Genomic DNA, 14,836 nt, shown 5'->3' on the forward strand with positions numbered 1-14,836 from the left:
TTAGGGGTGGATGTTAAAAAGTAACTAAACGTCTCTGTGCATAAGAAATTATGCGGATCCTCCTTTGGCGCGTAATCGAATCGCGCATATACTGCTAAACTTTGTTATTCATATTCAATAGTGATAAACTTTCTAAAAGTTTGATTTATTATTCATAAATGAATTCATTAAGATAACGCACAAAGAGACGATAGTTCTTCACTCTTGACCAATAAGTTTTATTTACGGAATTAAATTCTCTCTATTTTCCTGGGGTATTATTTGATTTCCGAACCAATATTACCAGTGATGAATACAAACGTCGAGGTAAACTTTTACAAATAAATGTCTAAGCTATTAAATTGATACGATAACTAAAGCACGATAAGAAAAAAAGTTAATAATTTTGAGTCTAATAAAATAAATATTTCAGAAGCAATTTAAAGAAGCCAAATTATTATTCGACAAAATTCGTTGGATGATACAAATTTTGAACGCCTGGCCAATTGATCGTACTACGAGAGGACTAATACTGTTTATGTTTTATCTGATCTATGAAAATATTTATCTTTCTATGGCGTACAATGATTTTTTTTCAATTTTTGGTGATCTTCAGCTTATGACTGCGAATCTCTTAGGAACTTTAGTACAGACGGTGATGATGACGCGATTGACGTTCGTCAGATTTTCAAAGAGCTTAGAAAAAATAATTATCGAAGTAACAGATAATTTTTGTGATAAAAATTACCAAGATCCAAATGAAAAGAGGATCTACGTCCAATACAGTTCATTAGCAACTAAATTTTACAAAATTACAATGATTTTTGGTGCTGGGTCTGCATTCGGCTTCGGCCTATTACCTCTACAGAAATGTTTCATTTCTTGTAAGTAATTATTTAAATTTATTCAATTAAGTTTCTCAAATAAGGCTCACACTATTTTGGCCCTCCGTTAACTTTTATTTTAAAAATAGATAATATATATGTTATCAATTGCTTGTCAATAACCATAAATAGGTTGAGTTTTATTTATCAACTGTAATCATGTAGAGGAGGCTGAGGCACGCCAGGATTTCCCGGAACTTGGCTAAAAAGAATATTTAGATTTTGTCTTAAATTTTTAATTCATTTTCTAATAGTTTCAAATTTTGAAGCGAAATATTTGAAAAATTTTTTAATCGAAGCGATTTGATCGAAAAACCAAACGAATTACAGTCCAAGCTCGTTATAAGCAATCGTCAAAAGTTGTAGAGGAAAAAATTCGTAGAAAAATCCAAAATTTAGGCTCCTCTTTCATGTTAAGTTCAAAAAGGAAAGAGTGGGGGAGGTTAAAAGTCATAACGAAAACCTCGATAGAAAAAGTTGCTTATTACGAACTTAGGCTGTAATTACTGCTTTAGGTATTTGTCGTGCTCTGGTCCTCTTTCATGCCTATTGTTCAATTCATATTGACTTGTCTATTATGTAATTTAAATATTTATTAAATTAAGGGTTACTGCATAAACCTGTCGTGCTAGAGCTTCCCTTTAAAATAAAAGTATTCAATCATAATAATTTATCTGCTGATCAAACTATTCTATTATATATGTACGAATTACCGTTACCAATAAATGCATGTTGTTTTATTGCGTCGATAAATTTGCAATTTATGATCATAATAAATATCTGCGCTCGTACGGCTATTTTGAGAAATTTAATAATGAACATAAATATCAAGGGAGAAACCATAAGGGAAAAACTATTTTTCAAACAAATAGCTCTTGAACATTTAGTATTACTCAAGTAAGTCGAGGTTGTTTTTTAAATTTTTCATTAGATGATTGATAAAATCATTAAATTACTAATAATATTTATTTGAATTTAGATTAACGAAAGCATTTGAGCAAACGTGGGCGCCAATTTTTTGTTTCGAGACAATCATTTTCGTTCCACTTATGTCCTTAGTGATGTTTTCAGTTTTGGTAATTATTTTTAATATATTTATTTTATAATTAAAAAATGTGTGTATTTAAAATGGGTGTAATCTGAACCTTTCACAATATAATTAAGCTAATATCTGATGGTCAAATTTTAATGAAAAATCACGAAAAAAAAATTTTAAGTCGTACACGGAGAAAAATTTTGGCTCAAAACCTACACGGAAAGAAATTTTCTTTAAAAATTACCGTTAAATTCACTGTAATCGTGGGACATAATGCGGCGCTTTTATATATTACCATTTTTGAAATAAAAATTACGAAAAAATTTATTTTTTTTGTGGTAGACTTCATAAAATTTACCGAAAATCGAATAAAATTTACAGTAGACTACGGTAAAATTTGTTCAAAAAAACTTAAGAATTATCTCATTCACCAAAAAACGATTAGGTCGTGCCATTCGTCCCACGATTACAGTGAATTTAATGGTAATTTTTAAAGAAAATTTATTTCCGTGTACCAATTTTTATTATGCTGTCGACTAAACTTGAAACAGGAAGTGAAGCATCAAAAAAATTATTATGCTCATACGAAAAATTATTATGCTGTATCACAATACTTACAACGCGCAAGAAACTTATTAATAAGCTTTAATAACAATTACTTTCATACATTATAATAATTATGATGCAGCATAATAATATTCCATAAGAGCATAATAACTTTTTGGATGATTCACTTCCTGTGTCAAGTTTGGTCGATAGCATAATAAAAATTGGTAGATTTCGAGCCAAAATTGTTCTCCGTGTAAAATCTAAACTATTTTTAGGAGTCGATTAAAAATTGACTGACATACATTTGAATTTCTTATCTTTGAATAATATTTAAATTTCAATTAGATTTTTATCGAAAGTGAAAGCTTAGATAATACACAATTTAAACAAATGAGTTCGTATGGGATAAAATTACTGAATCATCAAATACTTAATAGGCACTAGATGCTTCTGAAACGATGGCAATTTTGACATTAGTAACTTACGTGGGTTCAGTGATGTCATGTTTATTTGCAAACTGCTGGATGGGTCAGCTTTTGTTAAATGAAGTATGCAACTCAATAAAATAATTCTATCTGTGTTTATAATACTGACTTTTGTATCCTAATATGAAGCATGATCAACTTTTGGAAGCATTTTACCTTTGCAAGTGGTACGAAATGTCTAATGAGTGTAAAAGATTTTGGTTGATTTGTATGATTAATTGTGGGAATATTCCGATGCGAATAACTGCTGGGAAAATTTACATATATTCGTTCAACGGTTTCACGGGAGTAAGTACTTCAATTACTGACCTGATGGTCACCTAAGTTTTTTTAAACGCGATCTATTACTTTTCAGATACTGAAATCTTCGTTGGGTTACGTGTCGTTGCTGCGAACCCTGACTTTGTGAAAATGTTTCAAATTAACTTAATAGTTTAATTGTAACTATTTTTTTAAAACAGTAATATAATAAAATCAGTTTCACTTACTGATTACTTGTTGATTGTGAATAATCAATTAATTTTTTTGTTGTTTTCATTATCGAGACTCATCTCGTAAAAGTAATAATAAAATTTATTGCGGAATGATTTAGTATATACAATAAACGATAAAAATTTCATAAAAGTTGATGATCCCCAGAACTATACATCCCTTTCGAGCATGTAAAAAAAAAAATTTATCACTACACATTATCGAAGTGAACAGAACATATCTTATTAAAAATGTGAAGACGGTGGCTCATGTTATTACAATTGATATCATAACTCCTTTTTGAAATTTTTGCCCTTTAGTTTTAGTAGAAATTTTTTTTTTAATCATTCAGAAGTAAAAAACTTGTGACATAACCATTTGAGGGAGTTGAACATGGGTAAAAAATTGTAGATGTATGCTCAGTAAAAATAGTTTAACGATTAAGGGTGGATGTTAAAAAGTAACTAAACGTCTCTGTGCATAAGAAATTATGCGGATCCCCCTTCGGCGTGTAATCGAATCGCGCATGTACTGCTAAACTTTGTTATTCATATGCAATAGTGATGAACTTACTAAAAGTTTGATTTATTATTCATAAATGAATTCATTAACGTAACGCACAAAGAGACGTTAGTTCTTCACTCTTGACCACTAAGTTTTATTTGCGGAATTAAATTCTCTCTATTTTCCTGGTGTGTTATTTGATATCCGAACCAACATTACCAGTGATGAATACAAACGTCGAGGTAAACTTTTACAAATAAATGTCTAAGCTATTAAATTGATACGATAACTAAAGCACGATAAGAAAAAAAGTTAATAATTTTGAGTCTAATAAAATAAATATTTCAGAAACAATTTAAAGAAGCCAAATTATTATTCGACAAAATTGGTTGGATGATACAAATTTTGAACGCCTGGCCAATTGATCGTACTACGAGAGGACTAATACTGTTTATATTTTATTTGATCTATGAAAATATTTATCTTTCTATGGCGTACAATGATTTTTTTTCAACTTTCGGTGATCTCCAGCTTATGACTGCGAATCTTTTAGGAACTTTAATACAAACGGTGATGATGACACGATTGACGTTCGTCAGATTTTCAAAAAGCTTAGAAAAAATAATTATCGAAGTAACGGATAATTTTTGTGATAAAAATTACCAAGATCCGTACGAAAAGAGGATCTACGTCCAATACAGTTCAATGGCAGTAAAATTTTACAAAATTACAATGATCTTTGCTGCCGGTTCTGCATTCGGTTTCGGCCTATTACCTCTGCAAAAATGTATTATTTCCTGTGAGTAATTAAAACTATGTGTTCAATTAAGTTGCATAAATAAGACTCACACTATTTTTACCCCTTATAAATTTGTTCTTTGGAGATAGATGTCATATAGGGTGAGTTTTATTTATCATCCGTAATCATTTAGGGGAGACTGGACACGTCGGAGGTACCCGTCGAAATTCGGTGCAAAGAAAAGTTAGATTTTTTTTGTCAATTTTTAAATTGTTATCAAGATTAATTCGGAGCCTAGAAAAAAAATTTTGAAACGATGATAGCCCGAGTTTAAAAAATAACTTATCATTTGTTGACTTCAACTAAGCCACAGCCAAGTCGAATTTCATTTCTTTGGCTTAAATGGATGACGAACGTATTTGATTTCGACTTTTGTCTAACTCAATATACTTAGTATCCATTTGAGTAAAAAAATTCAAATTTACGATATTTTTTTGACCAGGGACTTAGTTGAATGATTACAAAACGAAATGTATTCGGTGCTCAGAAACAAAAAAATTTTCTACACGCTTAGATACTTCGTCGTGCTCTGGTCCTCTTTTCTGCCTATCGTCCAAATAATATGTACTTGTCTAATATTTAATTTAATTAATAATTCAATTAAGGGCTACTGCATAAACCTGTTGTGCTGGAGCTTCCCTTCAAAATAAAAGTATTCAATCACAATAATTTATCTGCTGATCAAACTATTTTATTGTATATGTACGAATTACCGTTACCAATAAACGCATGTGTTTATAATGCATCGATAAATCTGCAATTTATGATCATAATGAATATATGTGCCCGTACTGCTATTTTGAGAAATTTGATGAAGGATATGAATGTCAAGGGAGAAACTATTAGTCAAAGACTGTTATTCAAGCAAATAGCTCTTAAACATTTAGTATTACTCAAGTAAGTCGAGGTTGGTTTTTAAATTTTTCATTAGATGATTGATGAAATCATTAAATTACTCATAATATTTATTTGAATTCAGATTAACGAAAGCATTTGAGCAAACATGGACACCAATTTTTTGTTTTGAGACACTTATTCTTGTTCCACTTGTGTCCTTAGTAATGTTTTCAGTTTTGGTAACTATTTTTTTCTACTAGTTCTTGTAGGTTTAAGTTAAGAAATCATCAGTAATTTATTATTAGGCAATAGATAGTAATGAAACGGTGGCAATTTTGACACTAATAGCTTACGTGGCCTCAATGATGTCATGCTTATTCGCAAACTGTTGGATGGGTCAACTATTAATAAATGAAGTATGGAATTCAACAAAAATTCTCTAATACACGAAAAAAAATTGTAATTACTACAACAGCAGCTGTAGTAAAATCAGTACGACAGTCGAACTCCATTAACTCGGACATTATGTCCATGAAGAAGCGGAAATTTCTTTGAATTTCCGGGTTAACGGAAGCCCCTTCTCCCTTGAAAAGTAAACTATGACGCATGCATTCTTACGTCACATGAACGACGCATATAGAAATATACACAGACACATACGAAAGTGTAGCATCGGGTAAGAGACAACGTAGCTTATAGTGAGGGTCAAGATTCAGGGAAAGTTCCGAGATAATGGAATCCGAGTTAATGGAGTTCGACTGTATCCTTTAACACATATGGAGTACTCGCGACTGCAAATATTTTACTGCAATATTGTCGTTAGAAGAACCATATTTTTTTTCGTGTATATTTACAATACTGATTTCTGTCTCTTAAAATGAAGCGTGATCAACTTTTGGAAGCATTTTACGGATGCAACTGGTACGAAATGTCTACTGAATGTAAAAGATTTTGGTTGATTTGTATGATTAATTGTGGGAATATTCCGATGCAAATAACTGCTGGGAAAATTTATGTATTTTCGTTCAACGGTTTCACGGGAGTAGGTACTTCAATTATTGACCTGATGGTCACCTAAGTTGTTTTAAACGCGATCTATTACTTTTCAGATACTGAAATCTTCGTTGGGTTACGTGTCGTTGCTGCGAACCCTGACTTTGTGAAAATGTTTCAAATTATCTTAATAGTTTAATTGTAACTATTTTTTTTTTTTTTTACAGTAATATAATAAAATCAGTTTCACTTACTGATTACTTGTTGATTGTGAATAATTAATTAATTTTTTTTGTTATTTTCATTCTCGAGACTCATCTCGCAAAAGTAATAATAAAATTTGTTGCAGAATTATTTAGTACATACAATAAATGATAAAAATTTCATGAAAGTTGATAATCTCCCGAACTATATATCCCTCTCGGGCATGAAAAAAAAAAAATTTATCAATACACATTATTGAAGTGAGCAGAACATATATTATAAAAAATGTGAAGACGGTGGCTCATGTTATTAAAATTGATATCGTTACTTCTTTTTTAAACTTTTGCCCTTTAGTTTCAGTAGAATTTTTTTTTTTAAGCATTTAAAAACACAACCACTTGGGGGAGTTGAAAATAAGCAGCAAATTTGTATTGTCATCAGTATGAAAAATAATTGCAATGTGTATACCGCAGATGTACGTTCAGTAAAATTAGTTTAACGGTGAGGGTGGATCTTGCAAAGTAACTGAACGCCTGTTTGCATAAGAAATTATCCGGACCCCCCTTTGGCGCGTAATCGAACCGCGCATGTACTGCAAAACTTTGCTATTCGTATGCAATAATAATGAACTTACTAAAAGATACATTTATTATTCATAAATTAATACATTAATATGACGCACAAAGACAATGGATCCCCACTCTTGACCACTGAGTTTCATTGGCGGAATTAAATTCTCTCTATTTTCCCGGTGTATTATTTGATATCCCAACCAATATCACCAGTGATGAATACAAACGTCGAGGTAAACTTATATCTAAGCTATTAAACATATACTGCAGATAAAGTATGATAAGAAAAATATTGGAGAATAATTTTCAGTTTAAATAAAATAAATATTTCAGAAACAATTCGCGGAAGCTAAATTATTATTCGATAAAGTCGGTTGGATTATTCAATTTTTGAGCGCATGGCCACTAAACCCGACGTATACTAAATTAATACTGTTCTTATTGTATTTGATTTACGAAAATATCTATCTTCTGATAGCGTACAATGATTTTCTTTCAATATTCGGTGATCTTCAGCTCATGACTACAAATCTTATAGGATCATTAGTACAGACGATAATGATGATACGATTAATTTTTGTTAAATTTTCAAAAAAAGTTAGAAATATAATTATCGAAATCCAAGATGACGTTTGTGAAAAAAATTATAAAAATCCTGATGATAAAAAAATTTACGTGCAATACAGCTCGTTAGCCATTAAGTTTTACAAAGTCACCATGGGGTTTGGCACCGGCGCGGGATTAAGTTTTTTTATATTACCTTTACAAAACTGTATTTTATCTTGTAAGTACTCCATGTTATTTATTTTTTTTTAGCTTCATAGATGAAGCCCATTCTATTTCGAGCAGTAAAATAATAGTACATTGCATGACAAGAGATGAAACAAGAGGATTTCGCTATACCTGCAGTGAAAGTTCAAATCTCTGCCCTGTTTTTGAAAGAAAGTTGTACTTTTCTCTTATAAGAACACAAATAAAAATTAGCGCGTGCGCCATTTTTTTTAAACAGAGGCCAAAATTTAAACTTTCAAGTGCAGATCTAGAAATTTCTTCCCTTGGGGTGTAATATACCAGAAAAGAAACGAAATAACCGGAAAACACTCGGCTTCATTTATATATGAACCACTTAATATAAATTAGAATGTTTACTAATCACATATTTTTTTGAAACAATAAAATTTAAGGGTTACTGCATAAGCCTGTTTTTCTGGAGCTTCCTTACAGAGTTAAATTATTTAACTCAAATGAAACATCTTTCAAAGAGTCTATTCTACTGTACATTTTTGAAGCACCGTTACCTGTAACTGCGTTGTGTTTTTTCGCATCTGTTAATATGCAATTTATAATAATAACAAATATATGCGCTCGTATTGCTATTTTGACCAGCAGAATAAAGAAAGTGCGCGGCGAAGTTGAACCTGTCAGTGCAATTAAACACATTGTGCTCAAACATTTGGAATTGATCAGGTGCGTGAGATTAACGTTTACCCCCCCCCCCCCACCCAAACTTTGAGTCTTCTTCGTTTGTTTCAAAAAAGTGGGAAACGTTTAAAATTTACAGCCCCTTGTTGTCTACATTTTAAGAGCTTCTACTGTAGATAAATTTTGAATTTTAGCGCCTCGAGGAAAAAAGTTGTATGTTGGTACAAAAGTTTAGGGTACATAAAAAATTTTCAAAAAATAATTACATGCGAGTTGCGAATAAATATCAGCATATATTTTTTTTTTTTCGTGGTGGCGGTAAATTCAAATTTTTGAATACGGGTCATTTTTAATAAGAAGTCATTTTTAATAAATATAATATTTATTTTGTTGCCTATTGTCAATTTTAATGATTTTTTTGTCTAGATTAACAAAAAAAGTTGACGAAATTTGGACACCGGTTTTTTGCGTTGAAATAATTGTTTTAATTCCACTTTTGGCCCTAGTTATGTTCAGTGCAATTTTGGTAATTAATTAGAAACTTCAACTAGTATCTTTTATTATTACGAATAGTGAATATTATTTATGAATTTTTTGCAGGCACTGGAAGCCAATGAGACAATAGCGTTTATGACATTATTCACTTACGTAGGCGCAGTATTGTCATGTTTGTTTGCAAATTGTTTGATGGGTGAACTATTATTAACTGAAGTATGTATTATTCCAGTGTACTATTAAACTTAAAAAATTTAATTATTAACATTATTGTGAGTTGCAATAAAGCGTGAGCAGTTGTTGGAAGCATTTTACTTATGCAATTGGTACAAAATGTCAACCGAGTGTAAACGATCCTGGCTCATTTGTATGGTAAATTGTGCAAATATTCCAATGCGTATGACTGCTGGAAAAATTTACATATTTTCGTTCAACGGTTTTACGGGAGTAAGTACTTTTAATTACTGAGCTAATGATTAAATTATTTATCACCATACCTGCACCTGAAGTTCAAGTTTCAAAATTAGCGCGCGTGCTATTCTTTCTACAGAGGCAAAAATTTAAACTTTAAGGTGCAGATCTGGTGAAAAATTGGATGCATACTACAAAGGAAAGTAGGAATTCCCAATCCGCGTGTTTGCTACCCTCGCTTTCGGCTCGAGTCGGCAATTACACACACGGGTCGGAATGCCCTTACTTTCCTTCCTCGGTATAGAATATACTAATCAAAATTTTCTATTAATTTCTTATAGATATTGAAATCTTCAATGGGTTACGTATCGTTATTACGAACACTGACAATGTGAAAATTTTTTTTTAATAAGTAATTTTCTTAGTCTAATTGTAATTATTTTTTGAAATTTACAGTAATATAATTTCGTTCGTTATACTGTTAATTGTCATTATTTTATTGAATTTTTTTTTAAATTATACATATGTATATATGATCAGTCAATCAATTAGACTCTAAGATATGGAAGAGATACGAAAAAAAAAATTTTTTTTAGTATTTTGGAAATTTCTTACAGAAATGATTCAATCGATTGATACCGAAATTTAATCAGCTCTAGAACTTAAAAAAAGTTCTGATCTGAGTTAAAACTCATTCAAATACTTATTTCGATAACTTACATTGATGTCATCCTGAATACATTCATTTTATTGAACACAATCGTGAATAAATATTCGAAAAATTTCCCGAAATATATCCCATTCCGGCATATAATAAAAATTTATCACTAAACATTACAGACATGAACAGATATATTATAAACTAAGTGAAGTCGTTGGTTTATGTTATTAAAATTAATATCATAACTTTTTTTATAAACTTTTGCCCTTTAGTTTTAATTGAAATCTTTTTGTCAAGCAGTTAAAAGTAAAAAACATGTAAAAACACAACCACTTGAAGAGTTGAAAATAAGCTGAAAGTTTGTACTGTTATCAGTATGAAAAATAATTGCAATGTGTATACCGCAGATGTACATTCAGTAAAAGTAGTTTAATAATGAGGGTGGATGTTATGAAGTAACTAAACGTCTCTGTGCATAAGAAAATATGCGGATCTCGTCTTGTGCGCGTAATCGAATCGCGCATGTACTGCTAAACTTTGTTATTCATATGCAATAGTGATGAACTTACGAAAAGTTTGATTTATTATTCATAAATGAATTCATTAAGATAACGCACAAAGAGACGTTAGTTCTTCACTCTTGGCCACTAAGTTTTATTTGCGGAATTGAATTCTCTCTATTTTTCTGGTGTATTATTTAATATCCCAATCAATATTACCAGCGATGAATACAGACGTCGAGGTAAAATTTTACAAATAAATGTCTAAGCTATGAAATTTATGCAATAACTAAAGTGTGGTAAGAAAAAAAGTGAATAATTTCGAGATTAATAAAATAAATATTTCAGAAACAATTTAAAGAAACCAAATTATTATTCGATAAAATTGGTCGGATGTTGAAAATTTTGAATGCCTGGCCAGTTGGTTGTACAACTAGAGGATTCATACTGTTTACAATTTATTTCATTTATGAAAATCTTTATCTTTCTATGGCGTTCAATGATTTTATTTCAATTTTTGGTGATCTTCAGCTTATGACTGTGAATCTTTTAGGAACTTTAGTTCAGTTGGTGATGATGATACGATTGATTTTCGTAAGATTTTCAAAAAGCTTAAAGAAAATAGTTATCGAAATAACAGATAATTTTTGTGATAAAAATTATCAAGATCCAAATGAAAAGAGGATCTACGTTCAATACAGCCCATTAATAACTAAGTTCTACAAAATTACTATGATATTTGGTGTTGGGTCTGCATTCGGCTTCTGCTTATTACCTCTACAGAAATGGTTAATTTCTTGTAAGTAATTACTTAAATTTATTCAATTAAGTCTCTTAAATAAGGCTCACACTATTTTGGCCCTCTGTTAATTTTTATTTTAAAAATAGATAATACATATTTTATCAATTACTTGTCAATAACCACAAATAGATTGAGTTTTATTTGTCAACTATAATCATGTAGAGGAAACTAAGGCACGACGAGATTACCCGGAAATTTGCTCAAAAGAATATTAAGATAGTGTCCTAAATTTTTAATTACTTTCAAGTTTGAAACAAAATATTGGAAAAAAATTTCGAAGCGATAATAGATTTGATCGAAAAACCGAAGGAATTACAGCACAAGCTCTTTATAAGCAACCGACAAAAGTTGTAGGGAAAAAAATTCGAAGAAAAATCGAGGATTTGGGCTCCCCTCCAATTTTAGTTTTGGGAGCCTGTTCTACATGTGTGCGTTACATATGTGGATTATTGCAAGTAGCTCGTTATGAAAAAAGATTTAAATTGCGTTGAAAAGACCAATAATCAGTTATAGGAGAGGGTGGGGCAGAGCGGCCCCCCTGAAATTTTGATAAAAAAAAATTGTTTTTTTCTTCGACTAATTACTATAAATCCGATATGTTCGCGCATTTTTACCCCTACGCATGACATTTGGGGCAAAATGAATAAGCCCAAAATTTTGAAAAAGTGATTTTTTCATATTTTTATCGTCAAATTAAAAATAAATTATTATATTTTCACATTTCTAGCCCTACGCATAACACCTGGGGCAAAATGGACCAGCCGAAACTTCCGAAAAAATTATTTTTTCATATCTTTCGGCCGTTTCTCTAAGGAAGAGGCAAATTTGGTCACTAAAAATTTATAAAAATAAAATTTGTTTTTTTAGTTGATAAATTTTTGAAATAAAGTAAAACTATAGAATTGTTTTTTTTTTTTTATTAAATAACAATTAGTAATTAAGTTAATCGAGAGTGAACGATTTATTACACCTTAAAAAATTTTTTTCGAGAAATATAAAACCAAAAATAGTTGTCAAGAGAAAGAAATACATTCTTAATGATGAAAACAATTTAAAAAAAAAAAAAAACGAAAAAAACAAAATTTTTTTATCACTTTTTGGAGGGGGGCCGCTCTGCCCCACAAAAAAAATTTTTTTTTTCAGAATTTTGGCAAAATGTCCATAAATTTGTTCGAAATAGGACAAAAGTAAAGTGATCTTATGGTTGAAAGTCACAAAAAGTAATAATTGGCTTAGGGGGGCCGCTCTGCTTCACCCTCCCCTAAGTCTAGAAAGGAAAGAGTGGGGGAGGTCAAAAGTTATAACGAAAACCGCGATAGGAGAAATTGCTAATTACTGTTTTAGATTTAGATATGTTTCGTCGTGCTTTGGATTTCGGCCACTTTAAATAAATTACAATGTTTACCAATTACATATTTTTTTGAAATAATAAAATTTAAGGGTGTCTGCATAAGCCTATTTTTCTGGAGCTTCCTTACAGAGTTAAAGTATTTAACTCAAATGAATCATCTTTTAAAGAATCTATTCTACTGTACGTTTTTGAAGTACCGTTACCTGTATCTTCGTTGTTTTATTCTGCATCTGTTAACATGCAATTTATAATAATAACAAATATATGCGCTCGTATTGCTATTTTGACTAGCAGAATAAAGAATGTGCGCGGCGAAGTTGAATCTGTCAGTGCAATTAAGCGCATTGTGCTCAAACATTTGGAATTGATCAGGTGCGTGAGATTAATAAGTCATATAGTCAATCTTGCTAGTGCAATTTCTCTAACTTTTACACTCCTAACTTTTGAGTCTTCTCCGCTTCGGAAAAAAAATTGGAAAAAGTTTAAAATTTACAGCCCCTTGTTGTCTAACTTAGAGAGCTTCGACTGCAGAAAATTTTTGAATTTCATTGCGTCGAGAAAAAAATTTGTATGTTGGTATAAAATTTTTTTCGGCTAAGAGTGTCGTCTGGGGCGGGGGTAGGGATGCCCCGCAACCCGTGTATGACGGAAAGGGCGCGAAAACGGCCTTCCGTTAAACGGAGGTGGACTTCGGTCCCGTTACATTTATTAATTGTCAATATTATTGATTTTTCATCTTCTTGTTTTTCGATTAGAATAACAAAAAAATTTGACGAAGTTTGGACACCGGTTTTTTTCATTGAAACACTTGTTGAAATTCCACTTTTGGCCCTAGTTATGTTCAGTGCAATTCTGGTAATTAATTAAGAGCTTCAACTATTATCTTTCATTATTACGAATAGTGAATATTATTTATGAATTTTTTACAGGCAGTAGAAGCCAGAGAGACAATGGTGTTTATGACGTTATTCATTTACGTAGTCGCAGTATTGGCATGTATGTTTGCAAATTGTTTGATGGGTGAACTATTATTAACTGAAGTATGTATTATTCTAGTGTATTATTAAACTTAAAAAATTTAATTATTAACATTATTGTGAGTTGTAATAAAGCGTGAGCAGTTGTTGGAGGCATTTTACTTATGCAATTGGTACAAAATGTCAATCGAGTCTAAACGATCCTGGCTCATTTGTATGGTAAATTGTGCGAGTATTCCGATGCATATGACTGCTGGAAAAATCTACATATTTTCATTCAACGGTTTTACAGGAGTAAGTACTTTTAGTTACTGAGCTAATGGTTAAATTATTTATTGCCATACCTACACCTGAAGTTCAAGTTTGAAAATTAGCACATAAGCCATTCGTTCTACAGAGGCAAAAATTTAAACTTTAAGGTGCAGATCTGGTGAAAATTGGATACATACTACAAAGGAAAGTAGGAATTCTCAATCCGCGTGTTTGCTACCCTCGCTTTCGGCTCGGGTCGGCAATTTCACACACGGGTCGGAATGCTCTTACTTTCCTTCCTCGGTATAGAATAATATACTAATAAAAATTTTCTATTAATTTTTTTATAGATATTGAAATCTTCAATGGGTTACGTATCGTTATTACGAACACTAACAATGTGAAAATTTTTTTTCAATAAGCAATTTAATTAGTCCAATTGTAATTATTTTTTGAAATTTACAGTAATATAATTTCATTAGTAATACTGTTAATTGTCATTATTTAATGAATCGTTTTTAAAAACCATATATAGGGGAGGGAGAGGCAAAAGGGGGTACTTAAGGAAATACCAAGTTTTCGAGGACTCAAATACGCTAAATATTTTTTTTTTAATGATATTCAAAATAAATAGAAGAAATTTTCAGTTACC

The 14,836-nt window shown here is 30.9% G+C and overlaps 4 protein-coding genes across 4 annotated transcripts; all 4 read left to right on the forward strand.

Annotated features, from left to right (window-relative positions):
- The first annotated feature begins 133 nt into the window (after window positions 1-133).
- LOC130668008 (odorant receptor 13a-like) lies at window positions 134-3,429 on the forward strand. The gene is made up of 7 exons (XM_057469983.1): window positions 134-306; window positions 413-863; window positions 1,469-1,760; window positions 1,843-1,939; window positions 2,886-2,996; window positions 3,063-3,221; window positions 3,289-3,429. The coding sequence occupies exons 1-7, from the start codon at window positions 289-291 to the stop codon at window positions 3,340-3,342; spliced, it is 1,182 nt and encodes a 393-aa protein (XP_057325966.1). The 5' UTR covers window positions 134-288; the 3' UTR covers window positions 3,343-3,429.
- A 400-nt stretch (window positions 3,430-3,829) lies between these two features.
- LOC130665460 (odorant receptor 13a-like) lies at window positions 3,830-7,034 on the forward strand. The gene is made up of 7 exons (XM_057465867.1): window positions 3,830-4,150; window positions 4,257-4,707; window positions 5,313-5,604; window positions 5,687-5,783; window positions 5,850-5,960; window positions 6,428-6,586; window positions 6,654-7,034. Exons 1-7 carry the CDS (start codon window positions 4,133-4,135, stop codon window positions 6,705-6,707), a joined length of 1,182 nt encoding a protein of 393 aa, XP_057321850.1. The 5' UTR covers window positions 3,830-4,132; the 3' UTR covers window positions 6,708-7,034.
- A 293-nt stretch (window positions 7,035-7,327) lies between these two features.
- LOC130665466 (odorant receptor 13a-like) lies at window positions 7,328-10,107 on the forward strand. The gene is made up of 7 exons (XM_057465880.1): window positions 7,328-7,546; window positions 7,647-8,097; window positions 8,498-8,780; window positions 9,162-9,261; window positions 9,336-9,446; window positions 9,519-9,677; window positions 9,983-10,107. The coding sequence occupies exons 1-7, from the start codon at window positions 7,529-7,531 to the stop codon at window positions 10,034-10,036; spliced, it is 1,176 nt and encodes a 391-aa protein (XP_057321863.1). The 5' UTR covers window positions 7,328-7,528; the 3' UTR covers window positions 10,037-10,107.
- Window positions 10,108-10,675: 568 nt separating this feature from the next.
- LOC130669620 (uncharacterized) lies at window positions 10,676-14,755 on the forward strand. The gene is made up of 7 exons (XM_057472611.1): window positions 10,676-11,044; window positions 11,151-11,601; window positions 13,045-13,327; window positions 13,711-13,810; window positions 13,885-13,995; window positions 14,068-14,226; window positions 14,535-14,755. The coding sequence occupies exons 1-7, from the start codon at window positions 11,027-11,029 to the stop codon at window positions 14,586-14,588; spliced, it is 1,176 nt and encodes a 391-aa protein (XP_057328594.1). The 5' UTR covers window positions 10,676-11,026; the 3' UTR covers window positions 14,589-14,755.
- The last annotated feature ends 81 nt before the right edge of the window (window positions 14,756-14,836 follow it).

The sequence above is a fragment of the Microplitis mediator genome, chromosome 1, assembly GCF_029852145.1.
Source record: "Microplitis mediator isolate UGA2020A chromosome 1, iyMicMedi2.1, whole genome shotgun sequence".
Taxonomy (NCBI): domain Eukaryota; kingdom Metazoa; phylum Arthropoda; class Insecta; order Hymenoptera; family Braconidae; genus Microplitis; species Microplitis mediator.